This window comes from Monodon monoceros, unplaced genomic scaffold (genome assembly GCF_005190385.1).
Source record: "Monodon monoceros isolate NGI ecotype Baffin Bay Population unplaced genomic scaffold, NGI_Narwhal_1 Super_Scaffold_21, whole genome shotgun sequence".
Classification (NCBI taxonomy): Eukaryota; Metazoa; Chordata; class Mammalia; order Artiodactyla; family Monodontidae; genus Monodon; species Monodon monoceros.
The window spans coordinates 94,770,375-94,795,655 of record NW_021703778.1 but is presented as its reverse complement, the minus strand read 5'-3'; the positions used below and the strand labels follow the sequence as shown (position 1 = coordinate 94,795,655).

At 37.8% G+C, this 25,281-nt stretch overlaps 1 protein-coding gene across 3 annotated transcripts in view; it reads left to right on the top strand.

The window, feature by feature from the left end:
• CUNH15orf41 (chromosome unknown C15orf41 homolog) overlaps positions 1-25,281 on the top strand; it is a 213,568-nt gene that overhangs the window by 84,622 nt on the left and 103,665 nt on the right. For all 3 annotated transcript variants that reach the window (XM_029237955.1, XM_029237956.1, XM_029237957.1), the window contains 3 exons: positions 12,637-12,716; positions 13,070-13,119; positions 18,111-18,178. In XM_029237955.1, the coding sequence (XP_029093788.1) occupies positions 12,637-12,716; positions 13,070-13,119; positions 18,111-18,178 (198 nt within the window). The remainder of the gene's footprint in view (positions 1-12,636; positions 12,717-13,069; positions 13,120-18,110; positions 18,179-25,281) is intronic.

The window sequence follows — 25,281 nt, the reverse complement described above, 5'->3', positions numbered from 1 at the left end:
CTAGAGAATTTTGAGACCTCCGTAAAAATATTCTTACCTAGTAGGATATCTTTATGGTATTTTCTTTCCTTAAAATGAGACTGACCTGTACTTTACCTTCATTGCTTATTAGGTTGTCTGACACATGGAATTTTGACTTTTTGTTTTTTTTTTTTTTTTGGTAATTAATAAAGTGTAAGAAAGATCTCTGTGTTGGATAACGGGCAGGAATTGAATAGCTGTGTTTTCCTTGAAAGTTGTTGAGATTTTTCTCAAGAGAATTAGATGCAAGTTATTTCTGAATAGAAGCCCTGTCCCTGGCTGTAATTGGTCACATGGGCTTGGTTCCCAGGAAATGTTTCTTTCAATGTACTGAAAGTGTGTGAATTTTCATATTGTTTAACTTACCTTGAAATTCCATCTCTACTTCCCCATTGACCCTTCTCCTAAAATTTAAGAAATCTAACGTTTAGTTTGTTCTTTTCCCATTAGATTAGGGAGCCTGCCAAAAAAGAGCACAGGTCCATGCCTGAATACCATCTCCCTTTCCATGAATCTTTCCAATCCTTGGCAACACTTTTAATGACTTAGAATTAACTGCTTTCTAATTATGCACTGCGGCAGACACGATGGTGTGGTATGGGTCTTTGCCAGCAAAGGGAAACACGGGAGATATAAATGAGCAGGCTACCAGAGGGAATTATTAGAAAGGCTTCTTGAAGTCATCAACTTGCAAAGCAGAGACTTATCCCTGTCTCATTGACCACTACAAACTCGGTCATACCACCTGCAGTATCACCTTTAAGAGCATCCATTTCTCTTTCTTTATATAACATAAGACACTTGTGATGTTGCCAGATTTTCTAGCTACCTCAGCAAATTTTGGTAGGTCTCTGCTGCCATTAACTTTCTCCCCTGACCTTGAGTTGGAGTCTTCTCTTTACCTGTGACTCAACTCTCAATGTCATCTGACATGCAGGGCCCCAGTAAGACAGAAGAGCTCAGCTTCATTACGTGGCCCTATATTTGCTCTACCTGGAGCACTAAGTGTCTTGCAACGTTAATTGCCAATATTTGAATTGGAGGGACATCTAGGAGGGAGGAAAACCTGAGGTCAATTCTTATAAATATGATGCCTCAATCTGGAACATTTCACATTACTTTTGAGTACCATGGGAATAGTGCTGGAGAATAGCCAGGTAATGATGAGCCCAACTGGCTAGTAAGTTCATATCATGGCTCCACCACTAACTAGGAGTGGGACTTCGGGCAAATTACGTAAATTCCCCATGCCTCAGTTTCTTCATATCTAAGATGAGGATAGCCACCTTGTGAGTACATACTGAGAGTTCATCGAATTAGGGTTTAGAGTGGTGCCTGGTACACAGTAAACACTCAGTAAACGTTGACTGTTATTCCTTTTCAGAAGTGGACACTTGTTATAGGGTAGGCTGAGTAACCCCGCCTTCCTGAATGCTCAGCTGACTTTGTATAGTGTTTCTGAAATGAGAAATTTGGGTACATTTACAGTTTTACCATATCCACATAGTGTACCACACGTACTAATAATAAATACGCTATATCTACCTGATATTTTTAAATGCTATTTATTTAATTATATTTTCAAAGGGAAATTTATAATACCACGTTAAATAATAAACTGGGCTTTCTTGCCATAAATAGAAAGTACTTGTTAAAATAACGTATAGCTGTTCAAACAATTATTTTGTGTCCTAGTAAAGCCACTTCTCCTATGCCAGTGTTAAGCCCTCTTCCCTTTGGGAGACATGGCATTAGATGTTGTCAGCACTTATCTAAAGACCCATTGTGTCCTATAGCCTCTTAGTCTACATTTTCTGAAAACAGTTTTTTAAAAAGCCTACTCATCTGAAATAATAAAAGCTCAAATTAAGTCAAATCCATTTTAATACCTAAAAATGGCTGTAACAGTAAGGACTTGGATTTTGAGTAGTTCATTAATAATTTGGTCAGCAATTTATTGAGTAGCTATTTGTGCAGAGCGACTTTGAGGTGATAGCTGAGAAATATTTTTGCTTTTAGGCAGCTTGTCAAGTATCCTGACACAAGCAGTTCCTTAGTTGTCTTTGTGAGCCATGCATTCTCAAAGATGGTGATATGGCATAGCCAGATATCAAGTATATCTGCGGCATTAAAATTTCATTGGGGAGCAGTTAAGAAAAAAACGTCTGAAAGTGTCTTGAGGCGGCCATAATGAAACAAACTAAAAAGAGGTGAAGAAAGATTGACGTAGACCAAACATAGGGCCACAATGCAATCTGAAACCTTGTAGCTTCAGCACCAGTAATAAACTTATAAGAATTATTTCTCATCTTCTTGGTGTGACCACAGGATTAGCTAATCCTCCATGTAAAAACCCTCAGATATGTAAAGATAGCATTGAGGAAGTATGATATCTTTTTTCCGTACTGTGCCAAGCATTATTTTTTTCCTTCAGATTTTGTTTTCTTTGGGCTATCATGGTTTCAAGTCTTAGCATCCTGATCAGTCTTCTGTCAACAGGTGACAAAGTAATATTTAATAAAGTACCAAATGATCGGTAGCAATGAGTTCACTCCACCCCACAATATGAGGGAGAGGAGAACAAGAAGAATTAAGGGAAAACTTTACTGGAGGAGGTGAGAATTGAACTGAGCTTTGAAGTTTTGGCCAACGGAAAGATTCAAAAGAACATTCCAGATTTGGACGATGGAGTCTGGGGTGGAATTAAATATGTACTTGGCATTAACCACATGCTGAATAAATTTCTGTTGAATGTTTGTTCGTTGAATAAGAGTTGATGGTGTAGGATGGCTGTAGAGCTGCAAGTTGCCTGAGACAAGAATCTGATCAGTGTGAATATTCATGCTTTGGAGACACCTTCTTCCTCTTGTCCTTATATAATACTTTTTTGATGACTCTAGTTCAAGTTATCTCTTACACAATTATGTGCTAGTTCGAGAGCAAAATTATAATTTGTCCCTATAGGGTTCCCTAATGTTAAAAGATATTTCTTATTCAGATTGTCAAATGGGATCAGACTGCTTTAGAGATCACTCCTGTGCTACAGGAGAGCTAGCGAGCTGCCTGGAATTCTCCAGAGGAGTGGTTCCAACTGTAAGAGAAAGTAGGCTCCTGTAGGCCACTGGCGATATTGAAATTGTCCAGAAAAGACACAGGCAGGCCAGCTCCATGGAGATGTAACTTGAGACCTTCATGACCTTGATATCCAAAAGCCTTAAACCAGCACTTGAAGAAGAGATTAAATTCTAGCTTAAAATTTAATTCTAGATTAAATTTTAGGCTTTGCCATTCTGGAGCTCAGCCTCTGGAGCAGCCACGTGAAGAAGCAGAACTCCTGGTGTGTTTTGGGAGCAGCTGTCTTCCCCATCCAGCTTTTCAGCTGCAGGGATTGTTGGGTTTTTTTCTTTGTTTTTTCAATGGAGGGAGAACCAGGTTCTAACAACACTATGCTGTCTGCACTTGAATTTTCCTCCAGATGACCCGTCTCATCTTTATCCCTGTATCGTCCATCCCTCACTTCATCTTGTTTTCACTCCTGACTGCTGCTATCCAGTGTATAGTCAGCCCCATGCTGGCTCACTTATCATGCTTAAATCCATTTGTGACATCGGATTAGAGGTCCCATGTATATATGGTCTTGTCTTTGTTTCAGTCCAGGTGTAACCTAGGCAGATGGCACTCTTTGCAGTAGGCAGGACTTCCAGGGCCCTTAAGAGTGAAGATGATTCACCTGCTTGTTTGCCTCCGTTCCTTTCCGCAGTAGCTGGCCACTTATCTGAGCTTACACTAAGGAAAGGAAGAGTTATAAAAGTGGGTGTGATGTTAATGATTTGGGCAGAGTTGCTACTTGCTTGATTGCTGATGCTTGAAATGCCCTTAGCTGGAGGGGAAAAAAATCTCTCTCTTCTATGGTTATAGGCAAGACTTAAAATACAAACCCCTCATGCAGCAACAACACATTAAGCTTAACACACACCGAAGTAGAAAGGACTTCTACCAGGTTCTTTCCAGAGAACAGGTTTGATTCCGGATTGTGCACTGCACACACTGAATCCCACAAGGGGGCGCGGCAGGGGAGGGGTGTAAAGAGGGAAATTCTGGCATTGACTCCTTTTGCCTGTTGAATAGACTCACTTCTGCTGTCTCTCCAAGGCCGTGGCAACATGTGCATGGTAAGAGCAGGCTCCTGACTTCATTTATACCTCATGAAGTTTTTCTTTTTTTACCCTCTGGACCATAGAAAGTAACAAATGATTTTGACGATGTGATTTTGGGAGGCAAAAAGCAGGCCACACTGTAATCTAACACCGGCCAAGGCAACAGCCTAACGACTGTAACATCCCAGGTCTCAAACAGCACGTTAGTGCTTTTTGCGTGTTATTTTATTTCATCTTCACAACAACCCTACAAAATAAGCACCAGTGTTAATGCTCTTTTACTGATGAGGGAACTGAAGGTCACAGAGATTAATTAACTTGTTGATATGACACAGCTAGCAGGTGGAAGGGCCAGGCCTCAAACCAGGTCTATCTGATTCTAGACTCAGCGCATAACCACTGTTCCGTGCTACCTCTCCATTTGAAAGCGTTATAGTGCATAGCTTTACAAGTTTACCTTTCCTTTAGAAGGCATGTTTTTCCTCTTTTTTTGAGGAAGATGTAAAAAAAATTGTGGTCTTGTTGTATGATATCTGAGGCTAGGTCATAAGAAGCCGTAAACTTCTGCCTGGCTCCCTTGGGATGCTTGCTCTTGGAACCTACCCGTCAATTCAAGGGGAAGTTCAGGCAGACCTCAGAGAGGTCCAAATGGAGAAAAACCGAGGCCCCTCTCCCACAGTTATAGCTGACCTCACAGCAAGCACAGATTTGCCAGACCTGTGAGTGAGTCGTCAAGAAAGTGAATCCTCCAGCACCCAGATAATCCACTCCAGTTAACGCCACACAAAGAGAAGCTGTCTCCATTGAGTCCAGCCCAACTTGCCAAATAATGAGCATGTTAAGAAATCGGTGTTTAAAGCCACCAGTCCCCTCCACCAAAAAAAATATGGGTCTGTATTTGAGAAGCCAGTGGAATTGATTCCCAAACCCGCAGAAACAAGTTGTTTTGTTTCCCAAGCCTGTTGATTAGCACAGTGCTTTGGCCTGTGACATGGTAGCTGCCTTTGGAGGGGTCAGGGGAACGATTTATTTCCTAGCCACCAATGACCATTCTCCCATTTCCCTGGCCTAGCCAGACACCATGCAGCAGAGAGGATTTCACGGGTGATTTAGGTGGTTCCATTCTCCAACCTACCTGCATATTTGCCACCTGGCCCTCTCGCTATTGTTTGGGGCTCCAACTTCATGGGAGGACTTTTTTCTTTATATATTTATATAACTTTAACTGCAAAAAAAAAATTAACAAAGAAACAAGCTTTCCCTTGAACTTCTTATTAAAGGGTTTCCAAAAACTTCAGCAACATAACAGAGGGAGTTTTTGTGGATGGGCTACGTTTCCATGACAAAGACATAGAAATGATAGACCAAATAAACAACAAAAAAATCTTTTAAAATACATAATCAAGTTCAAACAAAGGAATTCAATCTCTAGTTACAAGAAATGGAGACAGAATGTATATTCAGAGTGGTGAACAGGGCCTCACACTGTGTAGGTCCACAAGAATTTTTAGCTTTAGATGTAGACATAAAAGGCTGGGGCTGGGATTTTTAACACCCCATAGGGAAAGATGTGCAGCCAGGAGCTGGAATTGAGCTCCTACAAATAGCCCAAACCATGAAAAAAAGGAGTAGGAAACTCCATGTGCCTAGAGAAAATGTAAGGAAGCTTGCTTACTGTATATGGACTTGGGTTGTGGAGTAATAGGAGAGGAGAGAGAAATTAGAACTAGGTCAGCACCATTTGTGGGTATAGGTTCAGATTTGCATTCTTACTGCAGGAAGCCTGAGCTAAGAAATTAACAATAAAACTAGTCTCTGCAAAAATATACATAAAACTACTTTGTCATGGTTATTTCCGCAGCGCAAGTCAAACAATTCTTTCTGAAAATAAGCTAACAGTAAAAATTTACAAAGCAAGTAAGGAAACTACTACCATAGGGAAGATAGGTAAGTAGGTAGGCAGGTAGATAGATAGGTAGAGAAATCGTATACTATGGACTAGAGATGAGAAAATGAAGTCACTATAAATTTAATCTATAAGATGACATTTATAAACTAAAATTAATATATAAGCTGATTGAATAAAAAGAAAGACTATAGGGACTTCCCTGATAGTCCAGTGGTAAAGAATCCTCCTTCCAATGAAGGGGATGTGGGTTCAGTCCCTGGTTGGGGAACTAAGATCCCACATGCTGTGGGGCAACTGAGCCCCACGTGCCACAACAACTGAGCTTGTGTGGCTCAACCAGGGAGAGAAGACCCATGTGCCACAACTAGAGAGAAGCCTGCACACCACAACGAAGACCTGACACAGCCAAAAAAAAAGGAAGACTATAATTGGATAAATGAAAGAATAGAAAATAGTGTGAAAAGCACATTTAAAAATAACGTTTAGAAATGAAATAATTGTCATTGAGGTTAAAAGCTCATTAGATGAGTGAAGTGTTGGATTAAACAAAAAAAATAAAAATTAGAAGAATTAGATTAGAACAAAAGTTAGTGAATTCTAGGATGGATCTAAGGAAAGTAACTTTAGTGTAACACAAGAGATGAAGAGAAGGGAAATATAAACAGTTTATAGGGGTAGGAGATAAAATAAGACCTAAAAGATGTCTAATGTAAGCGTTCCAGGAAGAGAATGGAGACCAAAGCTATAATGGCTCATTTCTTTCAAACTGGTTAAAGGCATTTATCCTTAGACTCGTGAAACATAGCTAATTCCAAGCAGGCTAAATAAAAAGAGCCATACCCAGGTGAACAATGATGTAACTATTGAATATCAAAGAAAAATCTAAAAGCAACCAGAAATTAAAGACAAATTACCTATATGAGGACTACCATTAGACTGACAGTAGAGTTCTTATTTGTAATAGATGTTAAGAAACAATGGAATCATATCTTCAAAGGGCTGAATCTTAGCCTGTGATTCTTTGCCCAGCTATATTATCATTCAAGAGTGAGAAATAAGTAGAGATATTTTCAGACAAGGCAGAACTAAATGATTTACTACTCAGTGATCCCAGCTGAAAGAACTAATAAATGAGGTGCTTTAGTAACAATATCCAATTTTTGGATATTGAATCCAAAAGTAGAATGTGGAATTCAAGAAGCAATGCTGAAAAAGGAAATTGACAAACATGTTGATAAATCTAAATAAGCATTGAATGTTTAAAAAATGTTTTTAAAAATGGAAAGAGACTATATAAGTGAAGATTCTCCAGAGAAACAGAACCAGTAGGACTCTGTGCGCGCACGCGCGCGCGCGTGTGTGTGTGTGGAGAGAGAGAGAGATTGATTATAAGAAATTGGTTCACATGATAATAGAGGCTAATAAGTCCCAATATCTACAGTTAGTCAGCAAGCTGGAGACACAGGAGAGGCAATGCCAGTGGCCTAGTTCCAGTCCAGAGGCCTGCAGGCTTGAGACCCAGGAGGAACCAATATTTTAGTTCTAGTCTAAAGGCAGGAAAATACCAATGTCCCAAGTCAAAGGCAGTTAGGCAGAAAAAATTCTCTTCTACTCAGTCTTTTTGTTCTAGTCAGTCCTTCAGCTGATTGGATGAGGCCCACCACATTAGGGAAGGCAATCTGCTTTACTCAGTCTACCAATTCAAATGTGAACCTCATCCAGAAACACCCTTACAAGCATCTAGAATAATGTTTGACCAAATGTGTCACCCTGTGGCCCAGTCAAGTTGACACATAAAATTAACCATCACAAAGACTAACTAGGAAATTGTGTTTACAAACAAGATGGTTGAACAGAAATAATAGGCACAATAACATGGCGGGTGATGAGGAATGGGGGCTTTCTGATTGGAGTGAGTGCATTCTAAATTACTTATGCTCAGAATTACGAAGGAGGCATGATTAGATTAGATATCGTTTAAATTTTTTTGAGAGGACTACTGAAGAAGTAGATACAAAGTGTATTACATTCAAGTGAATAAAGAGAGAAAGGGGGCATAAAGAAAATTTGATCAACTAGGAGGTAGTAAAGGAGAAATGGAGAAGGGAAGAAAATGGTTACCAGAACAAGAGGGTAGAGATAAGTCCAGATGTCTCAGTTGCAAGTGGATTAAACTCACTTTTTAAAAAGCAAAGATTTTCAAATTTGATTTTAGAAAATCTGGCTAAATGTTATTAATAAGAGTCAGGCCTAAGACTTAATGATAAAATGAAGTTTAAAGTAAAGAAATGGAATACCAGATATATCAGGCAGATACTATCCAAAAGAAAAGTGGTGCAGCAGTATTACCACTAGGTAATGTTATGTTTAGCACAAAAAAAGAGATTGAGAAGGTTATGACTTGATGCCAAAAGACATAATTTCTAAGAAGTATATGTAAAACAATGAGTTTGTACACCCAATAAAATAGCCTCCTAATATAGAAAACAAACATTGATAGAATTATGTGGAGAAACTGACAGTAGTAGTAGATTAGTTCATATCTAGTGTGGAAAATATTAATAAGAATATATAAGATTTGAATAATACAATTAAAAACCTTGACATACTAGGCATACCTGAACTCTGTACCTCAATAGGAACTTCAGTGATTTTTAAGATATATAAAACATTTATAAAAATATGTTCCATATAAAAACACAAAGGGAGTCAAGCACATACTTCCAAATTAAAATAAACATCACATACATTGACCACAATCAGATCAAATTGGAAATATAAAAAATGAAATGTTTAAAAGAATTTATGAATCAAAGATTAAATCATAATGGAAACTACAAAATATTTATAAATGACAACAAAAGTTATGGCATGTAGCTAAAGAAGAATTTAGAGGAAAAATTATAGCCTTAAAAAGTATGTTAAAAGATTAAAAATGTATTTAATAAACATAGTAAATTAGTAAAAGGATAAGTGTAGCAAACTCAAAGAAGAAAGCAGGAAACAATGATCACAAAAGGATAAATTCAATGTAACTTGAAGAAATGGAGCAGTAGAGAGAAAGCAAAACCCAAATTTGGTTTCTTGAAAATACTAGTAAAACAAACCAACCTCTAGCAAGAGTGATAAATTTAAAAGTTTACACAAATTAATCTTAGGCTATCCAAAGTTAATTTAATTGCCGATCCAGAAGCTAAATCAGAATGGTGGGACATGGATATTTATTATATTAGCCTCCTGCCTTCTTTATGTTAGAAATATTCCACAATAAAAAGATCATGATCTTTATTTAGGCATTATGCCTTAGTCCAGGCATTGTCTCTTGCCTGTCTTCTGTGTAGCGTGCTTTAACAGATACCAGCTCTCCTATTCTTGTACATCTTGCTTCAAGTGACTCATGCATTCTTGCTTTGCACATGCTTGGTAGATAGTTGAAATCCCAGCAGTTGAAGCAGTGACAGGGTTAAATTGTGAAATCAACAGAATGACTACCTCTAGCAAAGGTTAGGGAGAACAAAACTCCTGTCTACCTGTGGTCAAAATAGATTGATGTACGTTGGACAGATGTCATGGCTGGCCTAGGGACAGCTTCTGTGAAAGGCATAGGCTTCCGTGAGGGTTCCTATCCCCAGCCGTCCCAAGATTGTCCAATTGCCTTTCCTTATCTGGTTGATGTTATTATTCCTCCCTTGGGCATTTCCTAAGCTTCAGAGTATGTGTGTAAATGTATGCTTGCACTCTGGCTTGATCTGAGATGTAGACCTCCTCAAGCCTGAGTGCAAAGACCCAGGCATGGAGGGCAGGCACATCCTGCATCTGGAACCTTGGCCTGCAGTTCCTATGTGTTAGCACTTTTCTCTCGTGCTCTGAAAAACGGCAGCTTGCAAGAAGAGAAAGGGGCTTTTTTTGAGTTTAAAATGAACGTGGACTCAATATATAGTTTTTACTATTCAATTTAAAATCACTGACTTCCTCTCGCAAGCTTCCTTTGATTTGAATAGTGTTCTATTCAATATATTCAAACTATTTTTTTTAAGTTTATTGGCTATGATTCTTAATTCTGGTAAGCACACTGTTCTAAAATGTATATTGTGAGGAAAATTATGATGTCATCAGTTTCTTTTTTCTTTAATATTTCCCTTTCTTCCCTCATAAAATAAATGACCTAATTTTTCTCTGTACTAGGGTATTGTCCCTCTTCTTTTTTAAAAAGGGCCTTTGTTTTATGATTTTAGCAATGAGTTTGCATATAGTTTGGTATGAGGTCAGTAATTTTCCCTAGAATAGCACTTTTGGGTATACTGTCTGGTCATTTAGTAATCTTCTTCTCACATGGGTATGAGAGTTAGCAGTATAATAACTTAGCAATAACCAGGTGCATGTGGAGAAGGTGCTTTTGTTCCCTTGAGACACTGATAGCATCATGGGTACCACAAAGGAATGTGTCTGCCATTACTATCCGGTGACTGAGTGGCAGACCAGAGAGAGTGCATTCCCTCAGGGAAGGTGACCCAGTGCATGTGCGATTGCTTTGTTCCCCTCCTACTAGCCTGGCCTTAGAATTAAGTTGGGAAAACAGAGTGAGTTTACCAGGTACTTTTCTATCTATTTAACACTATTGTTGGAATAATCTATTCTTTTATAATAAGACAGTTTGCCGCTTCATATTTCCAATGTTTGTTCCACTTATCCATGGTAATGTCTTTCCGAAATAATTGAGTCTAACTTAAGCTTACATGAGGCAAATGCCTAAGCCTGATTTGTTTCTTTTTATTACTTAAACTTTAACAAAATAAATAACAAAAAAGCTGTTGTAGCTGTTTTCTCTAGGGACTCATGTAAGAACCCTTAAAGGTAGTCATGTCAGATAACATTATCACTTTCTATAGAGGAAGACACCGAATTTGAGAGGTTCCATAATTTGCCAGGTTGCAGAGCTGGGTATAGGGATAGCGCTGGATAGGATTCCTCCAGTGATGATGATCTTTTCTGAGACTCCAAATATGGCCTCTCCACTTGCAGTGCAAACACATTTATAAATGGCTATTAACTATATAACATTGCTATAAACATGCAGTTATGGAACTAAGAATAGGAAATAATTAAAATTATTGCGCTTCATTTTTTCTTTGTGCACTCCCTACTATGCTTAAGTGAGAAAGATGTCATTTCCTTATTTCCTTCCACAGAATTTGCTAACAGTTATCATATCTGTCAGTGTTCTTATGGTACTGAACTTGATAAAGAACATCATAATCTAAAAAAATATGTTAAGCCAAAAATTTTCTCAGAACCTGAATGACATAGGTCTGTGGTCTGTGTTCATTCTGTTTAACTAGATAATTATCCAGTATGCATTTTAGTTTGTGCTTGTAGGGACCAGACCCTAAGCTATTTTGGTAAATGGGAATGATTCCACTGGAGGACTTGAAGGAATTGGTTCCTAAGCAACACCTGACTTAGCTTCCATCTAGAGACTTGCCTTCCTCCCATGCTGAGGAAGAAGAGTTCTGGCCACCATGGCTTCTGCATGCCTACAGTAAACAGTGAGGCCCAGATCTCCTGCCTCACTTTTCAAAGGGTGTGATCTGATATAGCATCCCTCAGAAGATGCCTCCCATTATTCCTTCTGTTGCAGTTCCCCGGGATAAGGTCAATTTAATTTGCAACTGGGTGTGATGAGACGTTTTGGGACAAAAATTCATATATAAATATAAATGTGTGTGTGTGTGTGTATATATATTATTTTCCCTTATTTAAGATTCGCTCAGGGCTTCCCTGGTGGCACAGTGGTTGAGAATCCGCCTGCCGATGCAGGGGACACGGGTTCATGCCCCGGTCCGGGAGGATCCCACATGCCACGGAGCGGCTGGACCCGTGAGCCATGGCCGCTGAGCCTGCGCATCCGGAGCCTGTGCTCCGCAACGGGAGAGGCCACAGCAGTGAGAGGCCCGCGTACCACAAAAAAAAAAAAAAAAAGATTCGCTCTATTGTCAGTCAGTTTTACCTACTTTCCTTACCTGTGAAATGGACATAACATTTCGTGGCAGTTGATGAGAATTATTTCAGAAAGGTTTAGAATTCAGAGATGCTTTCTCGGCTGAAAGTTATTTTTTATTGCCGTCATTGAAGTCTTTGAATCTGACCTGCCTTCACTAAGCTTTCCAGGTACATATGCTTGATTATAACATACTTACCTGCAAAAGGTAAATATTTTCTTTTCTGATTGTTTTTGTTGTGGGTTTTTTTTCCCCCAAGTGGGCTTTTCCAAAGCTAATTTATCTGCAAAGAGACATATGCTTTAGGTCTGTACTTGTTAATTTACCTTGGAAAAATTAGGTCATCTTCAAATCTGGCAATGTGGCTTATAAACTTGGCAAAATGGTCTAATTAAAAGCTTCCCGTAGATTTGAAAAAAGGAAAAAAATGATTAGTATCAGTAACGTTTTCATTTTCATGCTTTGTGTATTTATAGGTATATGTCACTTCTCATGTTGTATTAAAAGTATGTTGACTGTCTGCTAACAGTTCATCTCTTTTCTTCTGCAGCCTCCAAGTCTGTTATAAATAGTATGCTACGGGACCCTTCTCAGATTCCAGATGGAGTTCTAGCAAATCAGGTCTATCAGGTATTAATCACAGCTGTCTATTTTCAGTGGCAATGCTGTTATCTGCCTAGCAGAGTAAAGGATTTTAAACCTCATTTAATTACTGTCATCATAAACTATCACTGAGGTCAGGGTGCACCATAAATGGCAATGCAATATTTGCGAGAAGAGCATTTCACTTTTTAATAGCTTGCTTTTATAGTGAATAAAAAGGATGCAATTTTTGTTTTCTGTGATTAAATCTGAGCAGTCTTTTGATAGCTTTAAAAATTTTTTTTTTTTTAGGAAAAGGAATTACTGCTTTTAGGATACTATTTAACTGCAACAGTTTTTGTAGTCACTCATCCCAGACCCCTTCTCTTATTTGTCTGCAGTGCATCGTGAACGACTGCTGTTATGGACCACTGGTGGACTGCATCAAACAGTATCCTTTCCCATAAAATTTTAGGTGCACAATTGACGAGCTTGGACTCAGTGGAGGAGATGTGTCTAGCTTTAACCTGACATAAAGTTCTGCTTCACAAAACACATTTCATACTCTTCTATTTTATATTCAATCAACTGGAGGGTCACTGCAGACCATTCTTTTCTACAGCTTAAAAAAAAAAAAAATCAGATAGGCCCCGGGAAGATGTCAGTTCAGCAGTTGCACAGTCACAGGCTTATTTCAAACTGCTTGGTTTTCAGTGAGTTTAAAGGTACAGAGTCATGAGGCAAGTAACACATTGTCTTGGATGTCTAACCATTCCAGTGAACATTTTTACAAATATAACACATTTCTATTTAAAATGAACCAAATTTAGTTGAGAATAAATTTTGAGCCTGGAGTTAAAGGATGATGTGATTAAAATGCCACCAGAGACCATCACATTTTAAAGGGCAGTAGATTCTTATTGCTTAAATGTTGATTACAATCTGAGCTCTTGCTTGGGTTCCTAATAAACATTTTTAGAGAAAACCAAGCTAATTTTTCCCTCTGGACTGAATTTAAGGCTATGAGAACAGATGTCCAGTCATTCTTCATTAAAGATATTGAGATTACTAGAGTTAATGCTTGCTTCTTCAAACAGGATTTGAGTGGACAGCAACTAGACTTGGTGAAGGAGGACATTTTTAATCAATACCTTTAGTAGTGTTGTGGCAACACTAAGGATATTGACAGTCCTTGGCTCAAAAAGTTTATTCAAAAAGTAAATAATTAGCAATTTTTTAATGGGAATCATATCTATCTGAGTCCATGAGTCTCATATTTCTTAATAATATAACATGCCCTTCCTGGGTTTTGTTAGCATGGGTGGCATTGCGACCAGCTGTGACTCGGTGATTACCAGCAAGGAGGCTTTTTGTTAGGAGTCAATGAAATTTTTGTAAAAAAAAAGATTCATTTTCTTTTTTTCATAAAGTTAACCTTTGAAAAATAATCTTTTAACAGAGCCCTCTTGTAAGAATATTCAGTATCTATGTTACAGCCCTTGGTATATTTATTCTTCCAATCTAACTTAATCTATTATATTTATTAATATATAATATTAATATATTATAGCCCTTTGTATATTTCTTATTCCAATCTAACTTAAATTAATAAAAATCACAGCATTGTCATAAGCTTGCCTCTTTATTAGACCAAAGTGAAACTATACTTCTATTTTCAGTATAAAATTAATGATAGTGTTAGAAACTGTCGGAATGCCAACCTCACATTGCTACAGTGATAAAGTTTAGCACATTCATATAACAACTAACACCATCTCAGAGTATCTGGGGTGGAATTACATGTTAATTTTGAAGCACATAAAATAGTTAAAAATCAATTTAAAGTCAAGGTTTTAAAAGCATAATGTCTTTTGAAGGATTGCTTATTGACTTTAAATATAACTATCTAATTATATATGCATGGACTAACGTATGAAGTCAACTGCTTTGCAAATGCCAGGAGGCTGTTTTTCAGTAATAGTTGAGATGCTTACGGGAAACTAGATTGCTGTATTGCTGGGGAAGAAAATGGCTTGTGAGGTTATTTACAAGTTTTGCCCCATGGTCACTGCCATACATCAATAATAGGTATTATTATAGAGAAAGTCTTAAGTGTTTCTGCTTATGAAGCATTATAAATTCTGTTTGGAGTATTTTCCTTGCATTTTTGCCATCATTCACTTTCCTTTTTTGGCTGTGTTATTGCCAGTAGAATTTAAAGTAGTACATGATTTCAGTTGATAAAGATAATGATGTATGTCTGTAAATTGTATTCACTGACTAGATTATAATTTCACAGTTCCATTATGCCTATTGCCAATAAAATTACTGTTTTTATAAGCTTTATTTTCTAGACCTTGTATTTTATATATGTTTATATCAAACAAAGCATAATCAAGAAGTATATCTTTCCAAAGTTTCAAATTAGTGATTGCTTTTACCGTGCAAAATAAAACAGGCTGGGATGTTCATAGAGAATTGATTTTATCTTTGCACTGAGATAGTAGCAGTTTAATATAATGTAAATACACTTGCATAGATGTTTCTGAGGCTGATCAACAGGAATTGTTTTATTTCACACTGAGTAAAAATTATTGAATTTTCATGTGAGTGGAAATGCTATTTGTATGTTGTTCTGATAATATGGTAACGTTTACATTGCTTACTCGGTAAATTGCATCATTTCATTAGAAAGCACACACTTAATAAATAGAATAGGTGCAAAACCTTTTTACTCCATTATGAAAATGTTACATGTAGACATTTGTTTAAGTAGAATAAAGTAAATTGGTCATTTGTTAATAAGACGCCAAAAAAGCACAGTAGCAAAGAGTATATAAACTGTCATTGTCCTTTCTTTTTCTTTTGGTGTCTACTGTAATTCTTCCTACATAGCCACGCCCACTCACCTTTCCTGCCACAGGTTATATTCACGGACACAAAAGGCGTGAGAAACCGGCCACCTCAACTTTCCAAAGTGTGACTTCAGGACAAGCTATTAGACAAAGACCTAAACAGAGGAGCAAGGAAAGACAAGGGTACAGGAAGCTTGAAGTGCTGTGGGTTTTATTTCTGTACCATCAGTAACCTTGGTTTCATGATTCAACATTTTAGATGTAAATAATTTACAACAATAAAAGTGAGAGCACATTTATGTGGAATAGAAGTAAATAATTTAGTTCTCAAATGTGGGATGCCCCTAGTAATGAGAAACCATTGAGAGGTATTCATCAGATATCTTCAATGGACTCTGCAAATGTGTGAAATTTTGTGATTTAAGAATTTGTTTTCTTTATTTTGTTTTCAGTGAGAAGGAAGAGCAGTCCTATGCATGGGGAGGAGGGGACAACAGAAGGAAAAAGACAATGATAATGACTTGGGGCTTGTTTTGACAGTGGATACGAGTGGTCTCACCTCTTGAATTCTAAGATTTAAGTGATATTCACCTGTATGTGTTGATAAAGAGCAGACTAATTCTCTAAGAATTTTTAATTTTACAAATAATATATAAGCTTTATTTCATTTAAATTGGACTCTCGCAGTGCATGATCAGAATTAAAGAGTCTCTGGTAAGCCAAGGAGTGATAGGACCAGGTTGGCATCAGTGAGATGGAGAATTAGATAATTACAGGCACACCTCATTTTATTGTGCTTCACTTTATTGTGCTTCACAGATATTATGCCTTTTACAAACTGAAGGTTTGTGGCAACCCAGCATCGAGCAAGTCTGTTGGATCCATTTTCCCCATAGCATTTGCTCACTTCCTGTCTCTGCGTCACCTTTTGGTAATTCTTACAGTATTTTAAACCTTTTCATTATTATTATATTTGTTACCGTCATCTGTGATGTTATAGTAGCAAAAAGATTAGGACTCGCTGAGGGCTCAGATGATGGTTAACATCTTTTAGCAATAAAGTATTTTTTAATTAAGGTATGTGCATTTTTTTGGACATAATGCTTTTGGGCACTTCATAGACTACATTATAGTGTAAAAATAACTTTTATATGCACTGGAAAACCAAAAAATTCATGTAACTTGCTTTACTGTGATATTTTTTTAATTCTGGAACTGAATCCACGATATCTGCAAGGTCTGCCTATGTTACCAAATGCTTTTGACAGAATTAAAGTACCAGAATAGGATAACGCTCCTTTTCACACTTTGTACAATCTCATCCTTTTGGAAAATAGACCAGAATTCCAAGTCTCTTTCCTGACTTCATTACTTACTGGCCATGAGACTGTCAGCAGGTTCTTCAGCCTTCCTGAACCTAGCTTTCGTTAACTGTAAAAATGGTACCTGCTCATGTGGTTGTTGTGAAGATTAAATAAGATGATACACCAAAGTGTTTAGCACAAAGGCTTAGTATATGGTATTTAAGAAATACTAACTAATATCAATTATCTTTACATAATCAATTTTAATATTTTTTAAAGAAGCCGTACAGAGGTCACAGACACAGGCTTTGCAGAGATTTTATACTGATCCTCTGCTCTGCCACACATTAGCCATATGACCTTGTGCAGATTTCTTTCTAAGCCTCGGTTTTCTCATCTGTAAGATAAGGATAATAATAACTGTGAGGATGAAATAGAATACATAAAGCACTTAATACAGTGCCTGCCTCATAGTAGCACTCAAAACTTTTTTTTTTTGTTTGGCCGCCTGGCATGCGGGATCTTAGTTCCCCTACCAGGGGTCGAACCTGTGCCGCCTGCAGTGGAAGCACGGAGTCTTAACCACTGGACCGCCAGGGAAGTCCCAGCACTCAAAACATTCATATGTGAGTGTGTATGTATTTATGTGCATTATATAATATGTGAAAACTTGCACACACGAGAAAAAGACTTGAAACAGCCTCTGTACCCACACCCTGATCCACAGCCCTTTACTAGGATGTTTTTCCTCCAGAGTGCATATAATTCTCAACAAGTCAGTTGTTTGACTTCCCAAGTCACAGAAGATCACCAGTCATAGACTAGAAGTGAAATAGGAGCTGCTAAATGCTGGCTTTGTGACAAGTGTGAATTCACAGAAGATTTATGGAACTCTGTAAGACTGGAAACTTTTAGGGCAAAGGCTGGTTGGTATTCTTTGCTGCACCTAGTAAGTGCTTACTAAATGGTCCTAAATTGAACTGAGGGATTTTTAACGTAGCATAAAGGATGTTTAAAATGAATTTCTTTTCAAAAGAAGATAAAGTACACATCCATTTACAAATCTTTATTTGCCAAAATCCATTTAAACATTATAGAAAAAAGTCTATCGAATCGCTTAAATGAGGGGATTTGTAAAGAAATCTCACTCCTCAGAGATGTGGGCTGTATGAGGAGGTACTTGCTGTAATTACCTCCATTGGTCATTTCATCTCAAAGTATAGCCCTGGTATTAGCGTGCTTTAATTCTACCTATGTTACCCTCCTTAACTAACACTTCCCAGTGCCATTGGTCATGAGCATGAAGTTCTGCTCAGGGACTTGCTTCTGGAGAAAAACCTGTCCTTCCTAGGTAAGTATTGCTTACGTCCTCTCCAGCATATGTTATCTCCACGAGTGCTTAAATATATATTTTTAAAAATCTTCCACTTGCAGTTATTATGTACTAAAGGAAGAGAAAACGATGATGGATGCTGTGCATGTTATCTTTTATTGATTTAGAACTGAGCAGGAACTCAGTTACCTAATCCCCTGTATATACAGCACATGCACAGGCTTGCAATTAATATTTTATAGCATAAGTGGCTGAAAAAATGCTTTAATATCTGTTGCAGTATTACTTTTGGTGTCATGAGATATTAGCCATAATCTAGGCCTTCCAAGAGAAAGAAACAAAAGAAATATTGTCCATAAAATACTTTATATATTAAAAAGAATTGTTAGAAAAATTCATGTTAGGTATTTTTGTCTCATGTATGGAATCAGCTAGTACTTTTACTTGAAAATGAAATACTGAGCTTTTATTATTTTTATGCCAAACATGAATTGTCATCATAGATTTAGTATGATTTTTTAAAATCTCACATGTATGCATGTGTTTGTGTGCCAATGTGGAATCTTACTACAGATTGTTATTTCTTTCAACATCTCTTACGCATTAGAAATTAAGCCTCAAAAGGCATTCGTGTGATAACTGATCACAGCAACCATAAAGCACTCTACAAGGAATTAATTCCTCTTCTCCATTTTAAATGTGGTAATTTATCAAGGTTCTATACAGATCGTATTATTGTACACATCTGTTTTATGTAGATGTTTAAGAGTTTGCATAGTGTATTTTTTTTAGTTTAAAAACATCAAACAATATTGGATTACATAATTTTTGCTCCAAAATGGACAAGACTTACCCAAGGAAAGTCAAATGAATAGTCTTATGTCAAGTTGAGGAAGGATGTTGAATACAGTCCTGCAAGAAGTCTGTTTTAACTCTTAATATTCAATATTTTTATTAGTGACCTGGAGAATGGAGTTGAATGTGTTATAAGATTGTTGATAATTTTAAGATGGGATATACCATAAATATTCTCCAGCGAGAGTTAAGGAAAGCTGATAAATTAGGAAAGCGGCCTCAGATTACTGAATTAAATTTTGCTATGCAAAAGCAGCAAGTTTTTGTTTTTTTTAACATCTTTATTGGAGTATAATTGCTTTACAATGGTGTGTTAGTTTCTGCTTTATACAAAGTGAATCAGTTATACATATACATATGTTCCCAGATCTCTTCCTTCTTGCGTTTCCCTCCTACCCACCCTCCCTATCCCACCCCTTTAGGTGGTCACAAAGCACCGAGCTGATCTCCCTGTGCTATGCAGCTGCTTCCCACTAGCTATCTATTTTACGTTTGGTAGTGTATATATGTCCATGCCACTCTCTCACTTTGTCCCAGCTTACCCTTTCCCCTCCCCATATCCTCAAGTCCATTCTCTAGTAGGTCTGCATCTTTGTTCCTGTCTTGCCCCTAGGTTCTTCATGACCTTCTTTTTTTTTTTAGATTCCATATATATGTGTTAGCATACGGTATTTGTTTTTCTCTTTCTGACTTACTTCACTCTGTATGACAGTCTCTAGGTCCATCCACCTCACTACAAATAACTCAGTTTTGTTCCTTTTTATGGCTGAGTAATATTCCATTGTATATATGTGCCACAAGAAGATGTGGCACATATATACAATGGAATATTACTCAGCCATAAAATGTTTTTTTATATAAGAAGAACAACTGAGATGTTCAGCATATGGAAAGAGGGTGAATTAGATAGAAATCACTTTTTAAAATCTGATAAAAAACAAGAGTGTATAATGACTCAGAACCAGTTGGAATGGATGACCTATGATGCACCATGAGATATGGTGTAGAACTATGGAGTTCCGATAATATTATGAAGCATCTGATCACATTGATCACTCAGTGACCAATACAGCACAGCCAAGTCTATTGTTTGAAGCCACCGACTGAGCAGTCATATTTTCAAGACTGCTTGGTATTACTGTCTTGGCGCCATCTGCTTAAGAGTAGTCAGGCCCTTGGCACCACTTCTTTGCTTCGACTAGCTTTTCTCTGCTTCCTTCCTGAGGACTAGAAGACCCCACCAGGGAGGAAAGGCAAAGGGCTTACTCATGGCTTAAACTTAGTCCCAGGTCCTTGACTCCCTTGATTCCGGGAACTGAGTGCACTAGACTGGATTGGCCATGGCTGACAAAGGCAGTGCAGAAACACGCCAGGGAGTCATTGCCACTTGCATACGTGTTCAGAAAGGGGACTTAATATGGAGGAATCCCATCTATTCCTCTGTGCTCTAAGATCTAGAGGTAATTCTTTTATTGAAGCATACTAAAGATGATACTTAACTGGTGTTTTAGCTGGCTTCATGTAACCTCAGTCCTGTTTTGAAGCATTTCCTCATCAGCATATGAAGAAGTTGTTATTCTATGCACTTTAAGCGTTTTAATGTAATACTGAATTAATACATGTTTATTTATGGTTAAACCATGAAAATTCAAAGCTTTGTATGGAGTATTGTTATGGGGTTGTTCTTTTACCTTGTAAATACCCCTTCACAATGATTAATCATATCTAAAGTACTGTACCAGGTAAATTTAGATAGATCATCAAAAATATTGGTATATAAATAGACCACTAAACGTATTTTATGTTTTCTTGTTTACATGTGTACACCGTGAATTTTGTTGCAGAGGCATTGCAAACATGTTTGTTTTACTTTGATTTTTTTTTTTAATAAATGAAGGTAAAATCAATCTCTTTCCCTCCGTGTCTCTCTCTCTCTCCTTCCCTCCCTCCCTCCCTCCTTCAAATCTGGACTACTTTCAAAGGACGAGGATTCTTATTGTTTATATATTACCCCTTCTTAAGAATTATGACTTCCTGAAATTTTTTATCTCATTTAAAATTTTCCACCCATTGTGCTCAATATGTCATTTTATAAAATACATATTTTATCTGACCTCTGTAAAACAGAGAGGTCAGATAAAAGAGAAAAATAAAAATAAATCACTTTTATCTTAACCCTAATAATTTCTTAAATTTTCTTGATTTATAACCATGTACTGAGCAGTTGCTATGGCACAAGATTTAACCAGGCACTATTGGAAAGAGAGTCCTTTTCACTGAAGATTTGGGTGTACTCTTGGATTTATCCTATCTTGTAAATTTATCCATTTTGTACTTCTCGAAATGTATATTGTATTAAGAGGAGTCAACGTTGAATAAATGACTTTAGTTTCTCCAACTCGAAAATATATTTTATTCACATATTTGTTTGAAAAATAAGTTACTGAGTCAGGTACTATTTTAGGCATTAGACATAAGTCAGATAAAGTCCCTGCTTTTGTAGCGTTATGGTCTAGTAGGGAGACAAGTTACAAACAAATAAGTACAGGTAATTTCTAGCAATTTTCTCAGAGTTCTTGTAATTCTTTTATTCATTATCCATTCACTCAGTTAACTTTTGTCGCGTATGTTCTCTGCATGCCAGGAACTATACACTAATTACTACGAGGATGATGACAGACACTCCCGCCGTCCGGCTGCTCAGTCACACACACTATTGCCTTGTCCGTCCCAGAAAGAATGCAGTTTCATCTAGTGCATCTCACTTGATTGTCTTGATAGTGAAAATAAATACATTCAAGGCTGTTATCCTGCTTCTCCTATGAAATTTTTGAAAGAAAGGTACAGATTATATTAAAAATCAATAGCTACCCTTTACATATGAAGAAAATGCTACTGGCTCATAAGCTACTTTTCCTGAAGTGGTGATAGAATTTTACTTCCTCATCTGTTCTCTCTCAGTGGCCCCTTCCTGCTTCCATGTGCTTCTCGGACAGCTAGTTGAACTCATTAGCTTGGCTGTCTTACCACTAAGCTAACCACTCTTTCTTTTGGTGCAGCAGACAGATACCTTTAGTACTTGCTATGGGCAGGTACCATTAGGGGTAAAAAAAAAAAAAAATCTTAAGTCAAACATGGAGCCTTCCAGGAAAATTTCAGATAAGTAGCGGTCAGTTCTTTCCAAGGATAGTTAATTTAGAATGAATATTTATTGATCGGCATTTAAAGTCTCAGAAAATGTGAAGAGCCTACTGCCGACTTTTAGGCTTGGAAGCACAAAGAACCCTTCTTAAACTTTAAATTGACCAGTGTCACTTGTGACCATCCTTATCCCCTCTGCTAAGAGTTTGTTCCATTTCTAACATCAGTGAAATAGAAACTGTGTTATGTCTACTGATGGAGATGTTTTAATTTGTATCTCTCAAGTAATTAATGAAACCACGTTTTTTTATATCCTCTCTCTGTCTCTGTCTCTCTGTCTGTCTCTCTTTTTTGAGGGGGTGAGGGGAGAGATTTGGACAAAAGGCAAGGGAGGAAAGGAAAATAGTGACTGCCAGAAGATGACAAGACTGTTTGCACTGTTAGGGAAGATATGAAAGAGCTTGTACCAAAGACTGAAAACGAACCATTCATCCTCCATGGGTTGGCATATCTCCAGGTCAGAGGGACTTTCATTAGTGACTTCCACAGCCACTGTCTGGTGCAAATTCTTGTTAAGTTTGGCTTGATAAGGATGGCTCTGCAGTTATTTTATTCTTTCCAGTGAATGTTGCCCTGTTAGTAGAACCTAACAATTATTTTGAGTGACACCTGAGAGACATTTGCTTCATCCCTTCCTCACCCTACCATGTTTGGTCTTGCCTTATGACAAACCAGCATATTTTACATGGGTGCTTTTCTAGCATTCATGTATTACTCTGTGGGACTCCAGGAGGGTGTCATCTGTAAAGCCAAATAGGCTTAGTGAAGGATGTCCCTTGCTGTAAGAAATTAGGATCTTTGTTTCTAAGAGTTCATCTACTCCTGCTGCTTTATTCCCCACCTGAAGCAGCAGTGCTCTGGGGAAGTGATTATGATGTGACAAACGGGGGATTATGACTTTAGGTGAAGAATAGGCAGTGGGAATAGATGAGATTTAGAATACTAGGATTGTGTTTACATGCAGATGTTAGCAGTAGAGGGTAAGAGACTAGAAATAAAACATATGGTTATATAGGCTAAAGGGAACTGAGATGGTTGGGTATTTCAGAAGGTATCAACTATTTAAATTCCTAACTAAAGGTTAAAACTTAGATGCAGTTTTCGGGGTAACAGGAACATTATATTGGGGCAGGATGTGGAGAATCTGGGGCCTGTTCTCCCCTTCCTGAAGAAGTTGTTGAGGTGAGGGACCATCTTTACTTACTTGCCTTATTGAATATGCTTGTGCACGCTTCTCCCTGGGACCAAGAGAAAAGAACCACAGACATGTGTATGCTGCTGAAAGACAGGTTCTTTGGAACTTTGAAGACAGGTTACCCTGTCCACTTAACGACGGTAGTCTTCCTGCTTCAGGCCCACAGCTCTTCCATCACCATTGCTCTGGTTAGATAACTCACATCTGCCAATATCTGATTTCCTGGCCACTGATGATAAATTGAAACTTTTGGTTGTAAGTGACAGAAATCCAGTCCAACTAGATTATATGCACACACAAAAAAAGGAGAATTTATTAGTTCAGAGATACACCCGTGAAGTCCAGAGGAGAAGTTTGCTTCTGGTGTGTCTAGAATCCAGAAGACAAAACAGTGTCATCAGTTCTCCTCTTTTTTCCCTTTTGTGTTCTTTTTTGCCCTGTTGGCTTCATTCTTAGACAACAAAGATGATCCCTGGCAGTTGCTAATTTGTTTACTCTTGAGAGTTTCTAATCCCAGGGAACAGTGGTGCTTCTGGTTGGCCTCATAATGAATCTTAGAAAGGGCTCTGATCAGTTATTCTGGGTCAAGTGTCCACTCCTGTGGCCAGTGGTAGGGGGGCGGGAGGACTGCCCACCAGAATCACATTGTGAGAGTAAGGTGGCAGTGCCAGACAGGGCAGAGTACAGGACAGAAAAAATCAAATATCTCACCCCACAGAAAATTAGCTACAGGTTGGAGCTTTATTCCCCATAACCAAAAGGCATCGGGGGTCAAATCTGTTACTGTTATTGTTGGATTGGTTCCTTGGTCCTGTGTGTTTGTGTGTCAGTGTGTAGAGATCACTTCTATGTCTCAGAGCTGCTAATATGCCTCCCTCCATTGAGCTTCGTTCAGGGACAATAGGGTCTTAACATCAGTGACTACACCTCAAAGAGCTGGGGCAGACAAAGGCTAACATTCATCCATTCCACAGAATTTTGGAGTTAGAAAGGGCTCTGTGACCATCCAGTCTCCCTGTTCTGTTTAGTGGAAACTTGCCCCTGACCTTTCATCACAGTTATTGCCCTCCCCCTCCCAACAACTTGCCCTGAATTCTTTTTACTCTACCATGCTGATTTGTCCCTTCTCTTGTGGCATTAAACCAAAAGAATTTAGAGCGATGCAGTATAAAATATGGAAGAGTTTTGCTTTTGTTGTCCATGTTCATGTCCTCTGTCTCCACAGCCACCAGTCAGCAGGGGCCAGCCTACCCTGCCTCACTTTGCTCTGTCCTGGCTTGTGACCTCCCATTTGTTTCCTATCTTTAGGGCACTTCAATTTTCACAAGTATTGTCCCCTAAAGACATAAGCAAAGGACAAGGTCAGAGCAGTCAGTTGTATTCCTTATTAGTGGCTTTGATAAGAGGCTTTGGGGGAAGAGGTTAAAACTAATGGCTGTAATGAAATTTTTAGGTTCTCTGAAGATTTCATTCATGTGTGTTATCGCTCTCCCCATTAAATGCATATCTGTTCGGTGTACCTTTGTGATGGTTTGCATAGCATAGTAACATCTATTACCAAAACCCTGCTAACTTTTTAAATTGGAAAGGCTGTGAAACTTACTCTTAGAGAATATAAAAATATGGGATGCAAAGGTCATAGCACCAATTATTGAATGAGACAGTGTTTTGGGGGAAAAAAAAACAGAAAAACAAGATACTGGAGTAGAAAAGATATACTGTAGTTTTCACTTGTATTGATGTGTATTTTTTGCCCTTCCCCAATTTAGTAAAAATGTAACAGTTGTTAAAAAGTTTCTTTTTGTAAGAGGTATTTTAACCTAGCATTTTAGAAACGTTTTGACAAATTCATAGATAAAAGACCATGTCA